Raw genomic sequence first — 18,582 nt, 5'->3', positions numbered from 1 at the left:
TTTCAAACTCGATTTTCTCGAAAACGCGACGTCGAACAGGAAATGCATTCTTATGCGAATTCCTATTCTCCGAGATTGTGAACGTGACTGTATCATCTTACGGTTCTGAGATGCACTACTGTGCAAAAGAAAGAAGCACTCGACCATATTTGATAGAAAAGCGTAAAAAATCAAATAGGAACACAGTACGTTTTGAAAAAAGGATTCCGCTGTTTAATTGAATAGTTCTGAGAATTTATATTTTTTATATATATTTATACTTTATACATATATATGTGTGTATTGTTATTGCGGATTATCTAATACTTTAAATGCAATAAATCAATCATTGTACAATACAATTTCTACGTAACGATATTGTTTGTCATTATATCTTATAATTATACTGGGTGCTTCTTTCTTTTGCACATTAGTGTATTTCCAGGATTTGTATAAAATATGCAAACCTCTCGAGACAGGAAATCCTCGAAAACGATTGAAATCCTTCGACTGGTACTTTCGATGTCGATGGACGACCGATTTCAATCAGCCTTGGCGACTTCTTTGTTCGATACTAATTAAGAAAGTTCCTTGAAATTGCCGACCGATGACAGAGCGACGAAACTTTCTCGATAGCCAGGACTACGATCAAGCCTAATTCCCGATCTTAATTTCAGTAGGATGGGGGCGAACTTACCCTTTGACATGCTGGTCGACGAAGGAACGACAGGAAATGTTCTCGAGTCTCAATTCAACGCTGTTCGTGGCTATTTTATCGCAAAAATTCACAACATACTATACCTTCTATTTCTTCTTCGGTATTCTTGTAGAGCGTGAAAATACGAATCCAACGACTACCATGAACACACCATTGCGATCATTCGTTCTCGAGATATACATAACTCAAAATCGTGTCTCTTTCGTTATGTTACTTTTCGGACTGGAATATCTCGAGATCGAATGATCGTAATGGCACGTTCATGGTAGTCGTTGGATTCGTATTTTCTCGCTCTACAAGAATATCGAAGAAAATATATATATATATATATACATAGTATATATAAGTTGTCTTAAGACAATGTCTGTTTGAACGCAGGTAACAGTGAACAATGCAATTGCGCAGAAGAAATCGTCTAGATCATTTTCCCAGAATTAAATCCAGGCAGCAATCATTTCCTAACGATGAAACGCGTCGCTCGAATATAACGAAAGTTTCGGAAGAAAGAAGTATCACGAGCGATATAAACATCAAAGAATATTCTTTTTAATCAGCGGAACCTGTTACCGCAGCGCGATCGCCGCAGTTAAATCTTCTTCATCTTCCCGCTCTCCCCGCGGAACCCACATCACGACACTTCGAACATCGACGTGTCCCCCTTTTTATCGCCGAGACGTCACGATATCAGAAAGTAAATTTCATCTCGTTCCTCTCGTTCGTTTTATTCATCTGGCCGTCGAGACAACTGATAAAAAAAAAAGAGACAGAGAGAAAGAAAAAACGCAATTTTTCCCCGAATCGTAAAGGGCACAGGCAACAAGCACGAGGAGGTCCAGGTTCAACGGAGGAAATCGCGGGCATAAGTGGATCATCATCGCCTCGTATTATATCGAAGCTGGAACATCTCTCTGGGAGAAACGGCTCGTAATACTTTTACGCCCGGCGATGTTCGTCCGCCTGGATTTTATTACAGCTGTAAAAAAAAAGGGAGGCGTCCGACTGAGTCCGCGTTTCGCCTAACTTCCGTACGAACACCCGCGTATCTGTCTCTCGCGAATACTTAATTAACGTTTTCCTCGGCGTCCCTTGCACAATGCGCCGCCGATGAGCCTCCGGTTAATTGCCGCCGTGAATCATCGTTGACACGCTTCAGCAGAAACGAAACGAAACGAACATCAGCGAACTGCAAACGGTATTGCCGAATATTTCAGTGTCCTCGGAACGCAACGCGGCAGTTTGAACGATGCAGTATGTTATTCAGACGATTCTGAATTCTTCTTTTTACCACGTTTATATGTGCGCTTGTTGTTGTTGTTGTTGTCGTTGTTGTATGCGCACAAATCTTGTAATCGAATTTTAAACCACTTCGCGATGAGAGCTAGAGATTTGAAACATTAAACATAGCTCAGAACTGGATAACAATACAATATTAAAAAACGAATTTAAAAAAAAAACTGTGCGTCTAGAAGAAAAAAGAATTTTTAATATTAACCGTCACACCTCGCCGCGCGACGCTCGGTAGTACATCATCGCGTTCAGCGATCCCCACTCCGCGTGCCAGCGCTCCCTACTCCACTACGCGTTCCCACTTCGACTCATTCCCACTCCACTGTCCCACTTCGCACCGAAGGAGCTCAGTACTGTGATGTTCCGTTCATTCAGTTCCATTTCAGACAATTTCGGACTCCGTTAAGAGACGTCATCCCTCGGAGTCATCCCCTCATTCTATCCCGCGTATTTCCATATCTTGGGTTTCTATATACCTTACTATTTCCTACCAGTATTACTACGGGGTGTCCCAAAATTCCTTCAACAGCCGGAAATGGGAGGTTCCTGACGTCATTTGAAGCGACATTTTCCTTAGCAAAAATGTTATCCGCGACTTTGTTCAGGAGTTATTAACGAAAAACACGCACCAATCAGAGCGCGACCTAGACGCGAGTTGGCAGAGTCAGCCAATAGACAGTTGGCGCGCCGGGCCGACTGTGCCAACTCGCGTCTAGGTCGCGCTCTGATTGGTGCGTGTTTTTCACTAATAACTCCTAAACAAAGCCACGGATAACATTTTTGCAAAGGAAAATGTTGCTCAAATGATCTCAGAACCCTCCCATTTCCGGCTGTTGAAGGAATTTTGGGACACCCTGTATATCTTGCGTACCATTTAAAAAAGACTAAAGAGTAGAAATTAAATAAAAAAAAATATAAAAAATATTTTTTAAAAACCACGCTTATATTAAAATGCACTAAAAAGAAGAAAATAATTTTTTTTAGGCATTAGTGACTATAAATAAAAGCGTGGAGCGCCCACGAAGATTATGTCAATACAGTTTAGCGCTCCACGCTTTTATTTATACATAGTGGCTAATGTCTAAAAAAATTATTTTCTCCTTTTTACTGCATTTTACTATAAGCGTGGTTTTTAAAAAATTTTTTTTATATTACTTTTTTTCCTTCTTTTGACGAAAAAGGTTAGGAACAAACGATTTATGTTTCTGTGGTGTATGTATTGGTGTCTGACCAATGCTGGACGTTTTTACTTAATGTAGAATATAGTACCTACCGACTGCAGCAAGAGGTTGCTTTGACTAAGCTTTTGCTTAAATGCAGCCAGTATAAAGTCTTGGGCACCAGTTTTTTTCAGCGTTCCAGGCTTCCAAAAATCTCAAAAAATTCCGGAACACGTATCGAAGTCATTGTTTTAATATACAGGGTGTCTCACTCGATTTTGACATCTTGATTTACAAATAAAAAGTTGACCTTTATATGCTCCACTTACCATTGAAGCCTCCACTGAAACATTTTTTGCTACGACTAACAATAGCGAGAAAATCAAGATGTCAGAATCGGGTGAGACACCCTGTACATGTATATTTGTTGGAACGTCGAAGGTTTAAACAAATACTAGAAAGAAAGAAATTGAACGACCCGGGTAGTTAATACGCAGACCGGAGAATAAATTGAAGCGCAAATCAGTGTTCTCGTTCGCAAGAATCCGCGTTCCTGCTGGAATTGCGCGGTGGAACGAAGTTCCGCAGGAATCCCGCACGCCGAACAGAATGCGACGACGAGCGCCGTAGTCTTCGATCCTCGAAAAAATCTTTTCACGATCGTTGAATGATAATTGGACGATTTGCATATCCCGGTGTCGGTGGACCTCGTCGGCGAAAAAGTTGGCACGGGCCGCCGCGCCGCCGAAGGGATTAGAAAGTCTTTCGACCCGTCGACTTGTTTCTCAAATTTATGCGTCCCACGAAACTCCGTGCCGGCAAGTTACGGACACCGATGCGAGAGCTTCTTTCATCATCCCCGCGCACGTCTTCAAAATATTTTCGCGAGCACGAAGAAAGCGCGGATCAACGCTGGCCGACTTCCGCTCGGACTTCCGAGCTCCGCAAAGCCGACAACCGGCCGTAACGACTTCCGGGGACCCCGCGATAACGACTTTCTAAGTGGGGAAATTTTTAACGCCCCTTCGGGATCCGTCCCGTCGTCACATTATGTTTATACACCCGCGGATGAATCGCTGTTCCCGAGTTATCGCCTCGGGAAAACTCGAGGCGACCGGATATTTCGAGATCTTCGAAACATTCCAGTCGACTCCGAAGTTATGGCACCTTCGTGTGAACGGTCCATCTTGCATTCTTTCTCTCCTGAAATTTTTCGAACGTGAGAAATCTTTATCCACAATTAAATTTACACGGCACCTTATATTTCTCCTTCGATATTCTCGTAGAGCGTGAAAATACGAATCCAACGACTACCATGACCATACCATTGCGATCAGTCGTTCTCGAGATATACGTAAAAATCGACTAAAAAAAATCGTGTCCATTCGGTATGTTACTTTTCGGACTGGAATATCTCGAGACCGAATGATCGTAATGGTACGTTCATGGTAGTCGTTGGATTCGTATTTTGGCGCTCTACGAGAATATCGAAGGAGATATATCGGGTGTCGTATATTAAAAGTGTCGAGAATTGCAAAATAAAAACTTACTTTAATATGTTTGGTAGATTGAATATCCTAATAGATTTGGAATATCCTCGAATATCCTGAGCGGAGATACTTCCGTGGCAAAATGGAGTTTCAGTGGCCATCTTGTCTCTTTCCAGGTGGAAATGAAGGGCATCTCCGGTCCACTCGCGTTCAAAGAAGGACGCAGGATTCAGTTCAAGCTGGACCTGTTGAAGCTAAAGCAACATTCGCTCGTCAAGGTACGTCACAGTCGAAAGAGCTCGTTGAAATTTCTAAAATTATTCAATTCTTTACCATTTATCGGTCGTTAAATATTCTGAATCGGTCTTTGGTACAGGGAACTGATTTTTTACGCTGCAGGGTTAGCTCTGTATTTGAAAAATGAAAATCATACCGCTGGAGATCTTGATTGCTATGGACCACCATAGCAATGATTGGCATTGCAGCGATACGAGTGACACTGTGTCCTGTGTGACAGGTCGCCATTTTTTTCCGCCATCGAAGCCGACGACTGGCGTCAATGTCACGACAATGTCAGCCAGCTATGAGATCTAGTCTCTACAGTGCCGTTAACATTATTTATATTTTAATCGCACAGGTGGGCGAATGGCGTCCAGGTGTCGGTGTCAACGTGACAGACACGGCTGCGTTTTTCGAACCGGGCACCGCCAACGTCACTCTTTTGGTCATCACTATACTGGTGAGTGTCAATCGACATTTTTAATCATACTGCAAGAAAAACAAAGAACTCATTGGAAAAGAGAACGCATTGTTCTTAACACGTTCACTGGCACCGTCACAATCCTCACAGACAAAATTAATTTGGGCTGCACTGCACCTTGGGTAACCAGAAATTTTTGCTTCTTTCTCCTGCAATCCTGCAGATTATGGCGAGAATTTCACTCCTAGGAGGTCAGTGGTTCAGAAGTTATGAGTGTTTAAACTTGAGTACTACACACTTAAATGGCTAACTGAAATAGTTGAACTTTAAACAGTCGGAACTTTTGAATCACTGATCTCCTAGGACTGAAACTGGAATTTTTGAATTCTCTCGCCGTGATCTACAGAATTAGATCGGTTTAACCTTGATTTGACTAAAAAAAGTAAATAAAGTTAATTCTGCTAAATTGTTCCGATATTTCGTGCAGGAGTAACGTTGCATTTGTGAGAATATTTTAATAAAAATGCTGCCAGCGAACGTGTTAAGCTGCGTCCACACTAAACGGTGGTTCGGTGTGGACGCAGCTTTTTCCCACAATTCGCACGCATGATCGAGCCCGCCCGGTCGGCCGCCTTTAACAATAGCACGCGAGGACGAGGCACCGGCGGGGAAGAATTTAACGAACTCTGAAACAGCGACAAGGCAGCGGCGTGATCGGCAACGTGTTCGAGAGCCATATCGAATCCGCAGTTTTGCGAGCGGTCTCGCCAGAGACCTAACGAGATAATGCTGTCGCGAGGTCTGTGAGTGAGATCAAGGATCCCAGCGATATCGGACATCCGCGACGCAACGTCGGGGCTAGAAATATTTACGGGCCAGTAATAAACGGCGAGACTGTCCCGAATCTCGTACTTTATGTCCGGTATCCGTTATGCTAACGCGCCATTCCGTCCGGAAATCGAAGCTGCGGAGGCATAAAACTTGGACGTTACGGGGACACGGACTGTCTCGTTCCGTCGAACATCTTTTGTGTAGGATCGATCGAAACAATTTCCAATTTTACGTCTCCATCCGACCACAGTAATGCCTCGATGTGTGTACAAAAATTCCTGAAATGTTGCTTGTTACATGTACAGACAATATTCTTTAGTGTAACGCTGTCCTGAAACGTAGAAAAAAGATGGATGGAAATTATGATTTTTATTGTTACATTTACAATAGCACATTTGCGATGTTTTTCTGATTAAAATGATACCAAACACGACCCGGTACGAACCAGTTGTATATTTGTAATCCACGATTTAGTAGAACCACTGTTATTCAAATAACCTGTGAAACGTTAAATAGATTGGTTAATAATTTCGATGTCAGTGGTTCGGGTTTATTGACCAATCTACAACCTACATTAAATGTAAACACAGCCCGAAGTATGTAACGTTTCACAGGTTAATTCGGATAACAGAGGTTCCATTCAATCGTGGATTAAACGAGCAAATACGATCCGAGCTGTACCGTGTTTGGTATCATTTTACTCGGAATAGTGTTTGGAATACGTCACGAAAGTTTCACAGAAAAATAATTACAAACAAAATGGTTGCCATTATATCGAGACAATACTGTGCATGTAAATCCAGAACGATTGACCAACTCACACTGTCTACTAACTGGACTTGTCTTTTGAACATAGATGGTTCTAATTTTGCAAACGGAAATGCTCTCAATAGTCCAGTCGCCAGGTCGAAAAAAGGGCGTCTACCTGGAAAGTATTCCGAACTTAATGAAATTTTAGCACGACATTTAGGGGTACTCTGGGGAGTCGAATCCGAGTTTTTTCGACCTCGAGGGCCCTGTGCTAACTTGGGGAGGGGGAAAAAACCACAATTTTTGTTAATTATTTTTGGTATTTCGAGTATAATTCAAAAACTATGGGTCCAACGAACTTTTTCTTTTCAAAAATGAAAAGAGCATTAAATTTCCTTCAAATTTCACTGTTCCAACGTATTTTTTGACTCAATAGGTACCGACAGACAGGTGTTCAAAATTAGGAAATGTTTCTCAAAATGACATTTTGAGCCACACATTGTGACATTTTGCAGGAAATTGCAAGTTTTTGGCTCATGATTTTAGTTTCTCAAAACACATCTACGTATAATCTACATGCTTTGTATACCCCTTACATTGTAAGGCTCAAAATGTCATTTTGAGAAACATTTCCTAATTTTGAACACCTGTCTCTCGGTACCTATTGGGTCAAAAAATACGTTGGAACAGTGAAATCTGAAGGAAATTTAATGTTCTTTTCAAAAATGGAAATGAAAAGTTCGTAGGACCCATTGTTTTTGAGTTATAGGCGAAATACCAAAAACAGGTAACAAAAATCGTGGTTTTTTCCCCCCTCCCCAAGTTAGCACAGGGTCCTCGAGGTCGAAAACTCAGATTCGACGCCCCATTTTCCCCCCAAATGGCGTGCCAAAATTTCATTAAGTTCGGAATACTTTCCAGGTAAAAGTACCTGGCAACTGGACTACAATGATTTGTTCAATATCCTGAAATGAAAAATGCGTACCGCTCGGGGTTAGAATTTCGGTTTTGCTACGATTTGCTCCGGCAAGGAGGTATTCTCGCGCGGGTCACCGGCGACCCAGCGTTCGCACGGTAGGCCAGCCGGCCTCGTGTATCGTCCCGATCTGACAGCGCTGTTCCGTTGTTTGCATGGGCCCCGTGGAATATTCGGTGCAACGTTGCGGATAAACTTGAGCCCCCCGCCCCTTCGCAGGAAATTCCGTACGTGATGATGCACTACGAAAAAAACTACACGGGGAACGCGCGGTTTTACGGTTTTTGCGTGGACCTGCTGGAAGCGGTGGCGAGGGAAGTCGGATTCTCGTACCGGTTGGAGCTGGTACCGGACAGGAAGTACGGCGCGAAAGACCCGGAAACCGGGGAATGGAACGGCATCGTCAGAGAACTCATGCGACATGTATGATTTGGTTTGTTTAATTTCTCTCATCGTATCTTCACTCCAACCTCTCGCTGTCACACAGTACACACACTGTATATGGTCCTCCCTAGGTAATAGCATTCTTACCATTTCTTCTAGACACTTTCTAGATCAACTTTCATTCCGTTCCGAAAAATCTTGCATCTCGACGGGGTGATTCCTCGGCTGATTTCAAGCAACTTTCTCCTTTGCTTGCTCTGTACACGGGCCAATCGCAACAGTAGCGGGCGGACCCTGTAGCCGCGCTCCGATTGTCCCGCGTCTTTCGTTAATAACTCGCGAACGAAGCCCCATAGATCAGGGCTCGGAATTATTTATTCGACCCGGCCGCGCGTCTCCCTCCACGGGTTGCCATCAGCGAGTCCCGCCAGGCCCCCAAACGTATTTTTTAAATTTTCAATATAGGCCCACATAAAACAGTTGAAAATTCAACTTTCAGTATTTTTTCAACAATCCCGGTCGATTGCAATTTTTGAAGGAATTTCTTTTCACATCCTTCAGTAAACTAATTGCTCTAGCTTCTTTTGGTGATACCTTATTCTTATTTTTATTTTTATCATGTGATTACATTAGTTCTGTTCACAAAAATCGATTTCTTGAAAAAATCAGAGGTCGTAGACAAATTTTGAGACCAGATTTGAAATCAGCGTGAAAAAAATCTACGGGAAATGATATATAGCAAAAATTTAAAAAAAATTCTCCGTCCGTGGTAACGGAGAAACCACATTTTCTTGAAATTGTGAAAGTTTAACGAATTTTCTCAAGGTTAAAAACCGTTCGTACCGTAATCTCCCTATTTGTCCCATATTCTGTAAAGTTTCAGCTTTAATTAAAAAAAAATTCATCGCTTTACCTCATTTCTATCGAAAGCTATTTCTTTTTTAATCGAGTTAGGTCACTTTTCCCCACTGTGGGGCGTAGCCATCGAAAATCGGCCGTCGCGAGTAAATAATTCCGAACCCTGCCGTAGATGATTTTCACAAAGAGGAAAGTTTCTTCGAATTACCACTCAGGAATCACCACGTTCAAGGGACAACATTTTTCTTTCGGACATTCTCCACACGAACGCACCTTACGTTAAGCTAGACACACTCATTCGGATCACACACTCTTCTCTTTTAATCTCGATCCCACGATCTATGTACATGTACGCATAGTGTATATGTATATTTGATGTACAGGAACACTGTCGATGTTTTCTCCACACGATGTCCACACGAACGCACCTTATGTTAAGCTAGACACTTAACAGACACCAATGTACGACGCACTCTTACGATTAGCTCGATTAGGATTAACCGAGGAGACTGAGGAGGATAGATAGAATAGATGTTTTCACACACACCTGTGCACGATGGTTTACATTTTTACATGCTTGAGCCGTTTGATTGTGAACACGAGGAGCATAGGGTAAATAATCATTGAAAAGTGATGTATGTAGAACACACCGAACAGAGGGATTTATAGCTACACTGGACGAAGAAACACAGTCTTGATAAAATACTACTAGAACATTGACTAACGTTAAATCAAAATGGCGAGCGTACGGTGGCCTTAGTGGTGGAACAATCGGTTAGGACATTTGGTCCGCAATCAAACGATCAAGTTCCCGGTATAGTTTCCAGAACGAAAGTGCGATCATGCTACCGAGGACACCGAGAGAGCGACGTGTCTCGTTTCGTCCACGCTCCGCCTGTTTAACTCGTGTTTCGAGTGGAACTCGAACGTGTACAATCGAACGATACTCCTCGATCTTACAATTCCCCGAGCAAAGAGGCCGGCACCTAGTTCTAGTTATTCAGCAAACTACAAATGGGAAACTACAATCGCCAATTAGCAACACCTTCACATACTCGTACGTACCTCCTACAATGGTGTTTGAACCACCAATCTGCCGGAAGCACGACTGTGGTGGATAGTTCAACCAGCCATGAAACTTTCCACATCGCTGACTCGCGAGACCCTCTCGCGAACCTAATCGTTGCGACTTATCACCAGATCAGGGAAGAAAGTTGTCCCTTCTCTCTGCCGGATAGTCACGTGACGTTGTGACGCACGGACGACAGATACGGAACGCGTCACGTGATCGGTCGTAAACGTGGGGGAATAGCTTCGTCGAAGGGGAAGGTGAAGTAGGGGGACAAGTCTCAATCTAGTAACTTCGCCAGACAATTGTTCCCTTCATAAGTATTCAATGTTTAAAAAATACGTGCTAGATTGCTAAATAAACACTAATAATCGCGTTTAACCATCGGGTACGGTCTCGAGGGATTTAACGGCGAAGTTAAATTTGCATCTTTAAGGATCTTGTCTGGTTCGATAATTGTACCAATAATAAAACAGCTTGCAATCGCTCGAGGCCGAGTCTCACCTTGCTAAAAATATGCTGACGCACTCGTGTACGTACGATTCTTCGACTTGGAAATGCTGTAAAAAGCAGGCACAGACCGTGAACACATAAATTAATATAATAACCAGACTGTGCGGATCTTTATGCATTTACGAAGAAATTGATTGGGCGAAATATAAAACGGTAAGAGAGAGATTTAAAAAATTCTGGAATGTGTTGCAACGTTGCTTTTAGCGTAACACAGTCGTTAAGGGATGAAATCAATTTTTATGTTATTCCTGCTTCCCCCAGTTGATGCAAAACATTTTTATTTTGCATAAAGATCCGCAGTCTAATAATAACATATTATGTGTATTTTACGAGCATAAATGACGTACGTTAATTATAAGAAATTCAAGAACAATGGGAATCCACTGTTCACGTGACAGGACGTTATCTTAACGAGTGGACACATTATCGAACCGTCACTTATCGAGTGTCCACGCGACAGAACGGACAAGTGCCACGTAACAAGTGTTCACATAACAGAACGTGCGCGTAATGGCCGCCCGCGTAGCTAAGTGCAAGCCCCGTCGGATTGCATAGTCGATGGCCGAATAAAAGAAAATAAGAGGTATCCGGTAGATCGCGCAGAATTTCGCGGATATTTCGCATCCCTCCGCATTCTTGCAGTTGTTCTTGTGTAGGCGCAGTTACACACTGTTCCGGTTACCATATCCCGAGGGAGTATTCGCTTGTAATAGTCTATCGAACGGTAATCCATTTACCGGTAATCTGCATCGAGCACCATCGAGTACGAGGCACGCTCCCCCTCCCCTTCCCCTTTCGTTCGTGGCCTCGCATAGCTCGCGGTAATCATCGATAGAAGTCGATTGAAATTTCCCGATAGATTGTCCTCGCAAATTCCTTTTTCTCCCTTGCCCGTCAATCGGTTCTAGCGAAATCGACGTTTCTGACTTTTTCTAAATAAATTCAGAAAAACAGAATCGATGTTTCAGTCGAAATGTTAACGACCCAGCGTTATACACTCACCGAAATTTCTATAAAGTCACTGTGTTTTGTGCCCGTGCGAAAGCGAGAAGTAAGGCCTGGTTTACGTTGCGTTTTTGTCCAGAAGAATTTAAAAGTTGTTGGATACGTCTTGTTGTTACTGGGAGCTCCAAGTCAGCTCGGATTTCGCTGCATTTTTTCTTTCCTCAGCCGCAGACATCATTAATAATGAATATTGTCTCCTCGACAATTTTCTATTACCACCATTAAAATGATTTTTACCACGCTTATATTAGCTTGCCGAGTTGTTGTTGTTGTATGCGTCGAATCTTGTGGTTGAATTTTAAACTACTTCCCGATGAGCTAGAGACTTGAAACTTTAAACATAGCTCAGAATTGGATGACAATGCAATATTAAAAAACAAACTTTAAAAAGACTGTGCGTTCAGGAGAAAAAAATGTTTGATGCTAACCGTCACACCTCGTCGCGACGCTAGGTAGTACGTCATCGCGTTCAGCGATCCCCACTCCGCGCGCCAGCGCTCACTACTCCACTGGCCCACTTCGCACCGAAGGAGCTCAGTGTGGCTGTGGTGTTCCGTTCATTCAGTTCCATTTCGGACCCCATCAAGAGACGTCGTCTCTCGGAGGCATCCCCTCATTCTATCTCGCGTATTTCCATATCTTGCGTTTCATGTAAAGAAAACTAAAAAGTAGAAAATAAAAATATATATAAAAAAAACTCTTTAAAAACCACGCTTATATTAAAATGCACTAAAAAGGAGAAAATAATTTTTTTAGGCATTAGTGACTATACATTTTTATTTATTATAATACGCTTTTTTAAGCGTGGAGCGCTAAACTATATTGACGTAATCTTCATGGGCGCTCCACGCTTTTATTTATAGTCACTAATGTCTAAAAAATTATTTTCTCCTTTTTAGTGCATTTTAATATAAGCGTGGTTTTTATAAAATGTTTCCTTTTATATATTTTTTTAAAAATATATATAGATGAAAATGAGGATGACTTTACAGAAATTTCGGCCATTGTATTATATAAATGCTGAATCACGTCTCTGAATAATTACATTCCGTTACTCTCGTAATTATGCATCACTTAAATCATGTTTAGTCGTTTCAACAATTGCTGCACGGACATTGTGATGCTGTGTCTCCAACACCGCAGGAATCACGCAATAAATTTAATCGTTTTATCGGGCTGCACTATTTTTATCGATGCCGAGAGGACTACGTTTATCAAAGTCGTGCGATAAAAACGGTTTGCGGGGTGAGAGTGGAAGAGTGGATAAATAACAATTTGTTTTTCGTTTTTTGAGCTTGCTATGTTTCTACAACCGCGTCCGAGCTTTTAGATCATGCTTGTACTTTTTCATTCCTGGAGTTACCAACAAATGCCTTGTAGTCCAGATACTTCTGCGAAGCTTTTATTACTGCATCCAATAAATATTCCGTTTTTGTCGATGACTGCTTCACCAAGTAACATTGTCGGTCCTTCGATAAACTGTGAGCGCAATTCGGATCTGCAAAATTGCCGGAATTAATAATGAAACCATGTCAAATTATTTACGACTGACTGCTTAGTAATATTACAATTATGAAAATACTAAATTTTCATGTTAACATTATCGGATTTTTAATCAACTGTGAGTGCAATTCGGATCTGCAAAATTTCCAAAATGAATAATCAAATAATGTCAAATTATTTACAACTCAATACTTGATAATTCTAAAATATTTTTAATCAGCTGTGAGCACAATTCAGATTTGCAAAATTATAGAATTAGTAATTAAAGAATTATTCACAACTTGGTATAAAATGATTTCAAGAATACCATTTCAACCGAGATTTACTCGGAAAATGTTTTCTTCACCTACATGATAAAGACAATAGATTTGCAATGCAAACAATGGCTGAAATGCCCTACGACGCACACACGTGCGAGGTTCACAGGGGTAGCGAAGAGACCCTCGGAATTTTGGAGGAAACAGCGTTCCGTAGAGATCTCTCAGGAAATCTTGCTTGGCAGACGGGGTTAAGAGCAAAAGCGCGTTCCGTTGTTCTGCAATCCGTCAGTGCACGGTCAATGCAACTGGGGAGAACGATCGACTCGCATGATCGCGAGACGATACACGAGGGGGTGCATCCATTTGTCTGCCGTGAGTTGCACTGGCGAACAAGAGCCAAGAAAATCGGGGCCAAAATTCGAGTTTTGCGGGAGAATAATCGCGCGTTCCACCACCGACGAAATTCTCGTTGAAACGTATCAATTTTTCTAATTAACATTAACTGTGAATTTATCACAAAATTAAATGGAAACAAAATATTATTATTGTACCTACTCTCGCGTTCTACATTTTCGCGAACATATAAATATTTTAATTAACAGTATCTGTACGCTGCGAATTTTATGCGAATTTCTGACAGAAAGAAATGATTGATTTATCAAAATAATTGAGACAGAGATAATAAATTACGAGCTAGACAATTTTAGCAGAAAAACTCGCAGTGTCTTATCAGTTATTTCTAAGTCGATTCTCAATGTAGAAAATATTTATTGACACCGGGTGAAAGAATTTAATTAGGATTGTCGAACACACGCGATTTTCCATCCGATCAAAAAGTTTCTGTACTCTCTGCCAGGGGTAGTAAATGTAGCGAGTATAATTCCAAAGAAACAGAACAATCGGGGATCTAATCTAGTAGGTGTGTGGGCGTGGCGGAGCTCCGAAGTAGTTCAAGATAAAAGAAAATCTAGAAAGAGAAAAGCAGTGTACGATAAAATGTGTAAGATAAATTCTAAGAAAAAATTGAGGAGGGTCGAGAAGAAATAGAGGGTGTAGACGATGGAGCTAGGGTATTCTCTTCTAATAAAAAAATAATCTCGAGCACTATAAAAAGGTTAATGAGAAAGAAAGGATGAGAGGAAAGAAAAGGGGAAGTGCAGAAATTGCGGGGAAATAAGTGGGGGGGGGCGTGAAAGAAGGGGTAATTCTCGGAAGAGGCATGGTGGTCTAGAAAGCGACATTTAAGCGTGGCCAAAATTCAAATCTGTTATCCTTCTACATTTTTACAATTTTTTACAATTCTACAATTTGTTAGAACTCCACAATTTTTTACAATTCTACAATTTCGCTAACTAGACTGCGGATCTTTATGCAAAATAAAAACTGTCTGCATCGATTGCACAAGTAGTAGAAATTAAATTGAATGTCATGATTCTTAAATGATTTTGATGGAGGAAAAATCATATATTGACAGCTCCAACTTTTAAACTATTTCAACAATTTTGAATTTCATCTACTCAATGTTGCTATAATTGCATAAAGATCTGTCTATTACTAACCAAGTAACAATTCTGATCTTCACAAATAAAAAAATAGCAGAAAATTTGAAATATCACCCCCTTAATGGAAGACCCTCTATAAAGGACAACGACCCCAAAAGACAGCAAAAGGACATACTACACACCGAGAGTACTAGACGAGGAGAGGCGAAGGGGAAAATCTGGAGGGTTCCCGAAGGGTTTTGACAAGTTTCCAAGGGTGGGTGGGAAAAGATCAGGTTTCAGATGGAAATTCAGAGTTTTGATTTTGGCCACGGCCGTTCTCCAGGCCACCGTGTGTTATCCGGAAATAAAAGGATATGTAGAAAGAGATCGAAAGAGATAGAGAGAGAGGGAGAGAGAGAGAGAGAGAGAGAGAGAGAGAGGGGGGGAAGAAGAAGAAGAGGAGGAGGAGGAAGACGAGAGGTAGTAGTTCCTTTTTATGGTCCCCGTAGGAGCAGCCGTACGTAATGCTGAAGAGCAGAGGGAATTTCAGCGGGAATGCACGTTACGAGGGCTTCTGCATCGACCTACTCAAGGAGATAGCTCACATGGTGGGCTTCGCGTACAGGATCGAGCTCGTGCCGGATGGCAAGTACGGCGTTTACGATTACGAGACCGGCGAGTGGAACGGAATAGTCCGGCAGCTTATGGACAAGGTTAGTATACGCCTATTCGCGAACTGTGTCCGAAAACACCGTGGAATTGTCTCCATTCGCGATCCTACGCGGGCAACGGATCCGCGACGCGACGTTCTCGTAAGTATCCCAAACACTTTAACTGTCCGGAACAAGTACGGTGACCAGTACGGCGGATTGATGGTCATACGGGGAGGGGGTCCAAGGAACGCTAGGAATTTTGTTCACACCGACAGAAACTCGCGCCAACTCTGATTTTCACTTTGGAGTTATATTGGTGTGCTGCTATTTCTCGATGTGTGTGTGTGTGTGTGTGAAAGATGTGCAGTTTCGTTTGTGCATCGTTGCATTCCTGACATTTTCCCGAGTAGAACGAGTACCCACACGATACACTTTGATTCGTGCATACTCGTATAACCCACGATCTAGTGGAGCCTCGATTATCCGAACGGATGTGAATACGATTGGAAAGTGTATCGTGTCGGGTATCGTTTTACTCGGAAAAATGTTGGGAATGCTCTGACAGAACTTTCACGAAGAAAGATGTAGAAAAATATGAAACCCACCACTATAATCAATGAGAAATGTTAATACCTGAGAGAAACGAATGCGAATCCGAAGAGATGACGGTGGTTTCGTTGCAACAGTTGCATTTGGATTCGAGTAGGGCAAGTTTCTCGTGCCGATAACGAAGACACGTGTGTTACAATGGATACTAGGGCGGGTTTGCAATGCAAATCACGAGCCAGAGCAGCGAAACGCGTGGAAATGCGTGCACCCCTAACTAGGAAGCGCGAACCCAGCCCCGCTTTGGCATAGCTTTAGCTGTCAACCACGTCCCACGTAACAGCTAATACGCGCATAGAGCCAATTGATTCAGTGCGAGCTTAAGTCGCGGATCCCCCTAGACACGGGGATCGAATATTCTAATGGAGTTACTAAATTAGTGTAATTAACACCAGAGAACATCCACAGTTACGGTGAAATTCGCACACTGAAAAAGACGATTATGTTCTCACAGTATCAGCACAACGCAAAAATGTACTTCCTTGGAAGGGATGATTTCTTAAGTGATTCGAAGCATCTTTCTCCTTTGCGAAAATGTTCTCCGCGGCTCCGTTCACGAGTTATTAACGAAAAACACACACCAATGGGCGTGGGGTAGGCCGGGGCGGGGCGGAGTCCGTCGGCTGCCGGCGCACTCTGATTGGTGCGTGTTTTTTTCTTAATAACTCCTCAACGGAGCCTCGGAGAAGATTTTAGCAAAGGAAAAAATTGCTTCAAATGGCGTCAAGAACCATCCTTTAAGTTTACAATATTTCTTTCTCACGCAGTTGTTTTAGAACAACCGAGAGGCTAGCCTCTCGGGGGAAAAAAATCCAAGTGAGCGACTGTACACCCCGAATACGATTTAGCTTTTTATTTCCCCTCGACGGAAGGCCACGAAGTTTGTCAAGATCCGTCCAATTTCCGGTGAAAGATCTCGAAAGGATGTCGTTCGGTTGTTGAGACGCATAGAAGTACCTACTATAATCCGGAGGAAAGCCGCGGTTCTAAATGAAATCCCTATTAATGGCAAGTTCACGGAAGAAGCAAGGGAGGGAAGCGGTCACGAAACGAACGGGTGAAAGAGAGTTCTTTCAACCCTTTTATCGGTCGTGGCCACATGTACGGTTTCCGAGCAGAAGCGACCAGAAATAAATCTGACTAGGCTGCGGTTGCTATGCCGGTCAGTGCTTCTCGGTTTCCAGACGATGAAAAACGAGTTGAATAACATATACTACTTATTCCGGCATTATGTGGGTCGCGCGGACCCACCTCGTTCCTTTTTGCGAGACGAAATATTCGGTTGGAGTGTCGTCGGAACCTCTTTGATCATCTGTAGAGGCTCTCGAGAACTCCTCCGATAAATCCTGCAATAAACATAACTTGTTTAATAGAGAAAGACTGGGATTGGGCTGATCGATCAGGATCGGTCAGAAAGTGGAACTATCTTGGATTTTCGAAGATTTATTTTAGGATAGTTAGAATGGATATTAGGTACGAAATAGCAATGGCAGGTAGCTGTGAATGGAAACACTGTAAATAATAATCTAGCTTAGCTAGCTAGCTATAGACATTACGTTGATTGGTGTGGACTACGTAGTGTCATTGCTGTTCCAACGAATTTATGTTAAAATTTACTTATAGTCAAATCTGCTTCCGCAGCAATGAACGATCGCATAGATCAAGCACAGTCTCTTTAATTGATTCGCCAGATTATTAGAGTATAGCTTCAGCCTACCAAAGCAGTAGTATACTGGACAATAGAGGTCTAGAATAGTTAGTTAGAATCCCACACGATATAGTACATACACTGCTTGTTCACACATCACTATCACGACAGGTCGGAAACACACGAAGCAGACAGGTAGGAGACACAATCATCCACACTTGCAGAAGATTTTTGATCGAACATCTGGACCTACGTGCCTGGGACAATGCTTTTCGGATAACTTGATTTCATGCTTTTTTTTCTCTACCCAGACACGTCGATCAATGAGCTCGATCGAAAATCGTTCCGAGGCACACAAGAAAAATACACGCGGCCTGGCTACACTCGTTTCACCATTCCCGGAGACTAATTGACCAATCCATCTCTCTTCGCAGAAAGCAGATCTGGCGGTCGGCTCGATGACCATCAATTATGCTCGCGAGAGCGTGATCGACTTCACCAAGCCGTTCATGAACCTCGGCATTTCGATCCTTTTCAAGGTAAGACACAGAAATTAAGGAATCCCCGAGATCTCTCCTCATCCTCGCATAAAATCGGCAATTTTATGCTCATTTGACAGGATTGCACAATCCTTATTTGTTCGCCAAGATCTACTCATCCTCGCAATTCACCCAATCGCACAGTGGTCCAAACGTCCGATTTAGGAGT

The 18,582-nt window shown here is 42.3% G+C and overlaps 1 protein-coding gene across 10 annotated transcripts in view; it reads left to right on the top strand.

Annotated features, from left to right (window-relative positions):
* The window catches only part of LOC143213187 (glutamate receptor ionotropic, kainate 2), a 148,144-nt gene that overhangs the window by 118,347 nt on the left and 11,215 nt on the right, over window positions 1-18,582 (top strand). For 4 of the 10 annotated variants that reach the window (XM_076432824.1, XM_076432822.1, XM_076432821.1 and 1 more), the window contains 5 exons: window positions 4,811-4,912; window positions 5,272-5,373; window positions 8,111-8,314; window positions 15,477-15,680; window positions 18,309-18,413. In XM_076432824.1, the coding sequence (XP_076288939.1) occupies window positions 4,811-4,912; window positions 5,272-5,373; window positions 8,111-8,314; window positions 15,477-15,680; window positions 18,309-18,413 (717 nt within the window). The remainder of the gene's footprint in view (window positions 1-4,810; window positions 4,913-5,271; window positions 5,374-8,110; window positions 8,315-15,476; window positions 15,681-18,308; window positions 18,414-18,582) is intronic. The other 6 variants (XM_076432828.1, XM_076432826.1, XM_076432827.1 and 3 more) reach the window with 3 other exon arrangements.

This window comes from Lasioglossum baleicum, chromosome 10 (genome assembly GCF_051020765.1).
Source record: "Lasioglossum baleicum chromosome 10, iyLasBale1, whole genome shotgun sequence".
Lineage (NCBI taxonomy): Eukaryota > Metazoa > Arthropoda > Insecta > Hymenoptera > Halictidae > Lasioglossum > Lasioglossum baleicum.
This window is presented reverse-complemented; position numbering and strand designations above follow the sequence as displayed.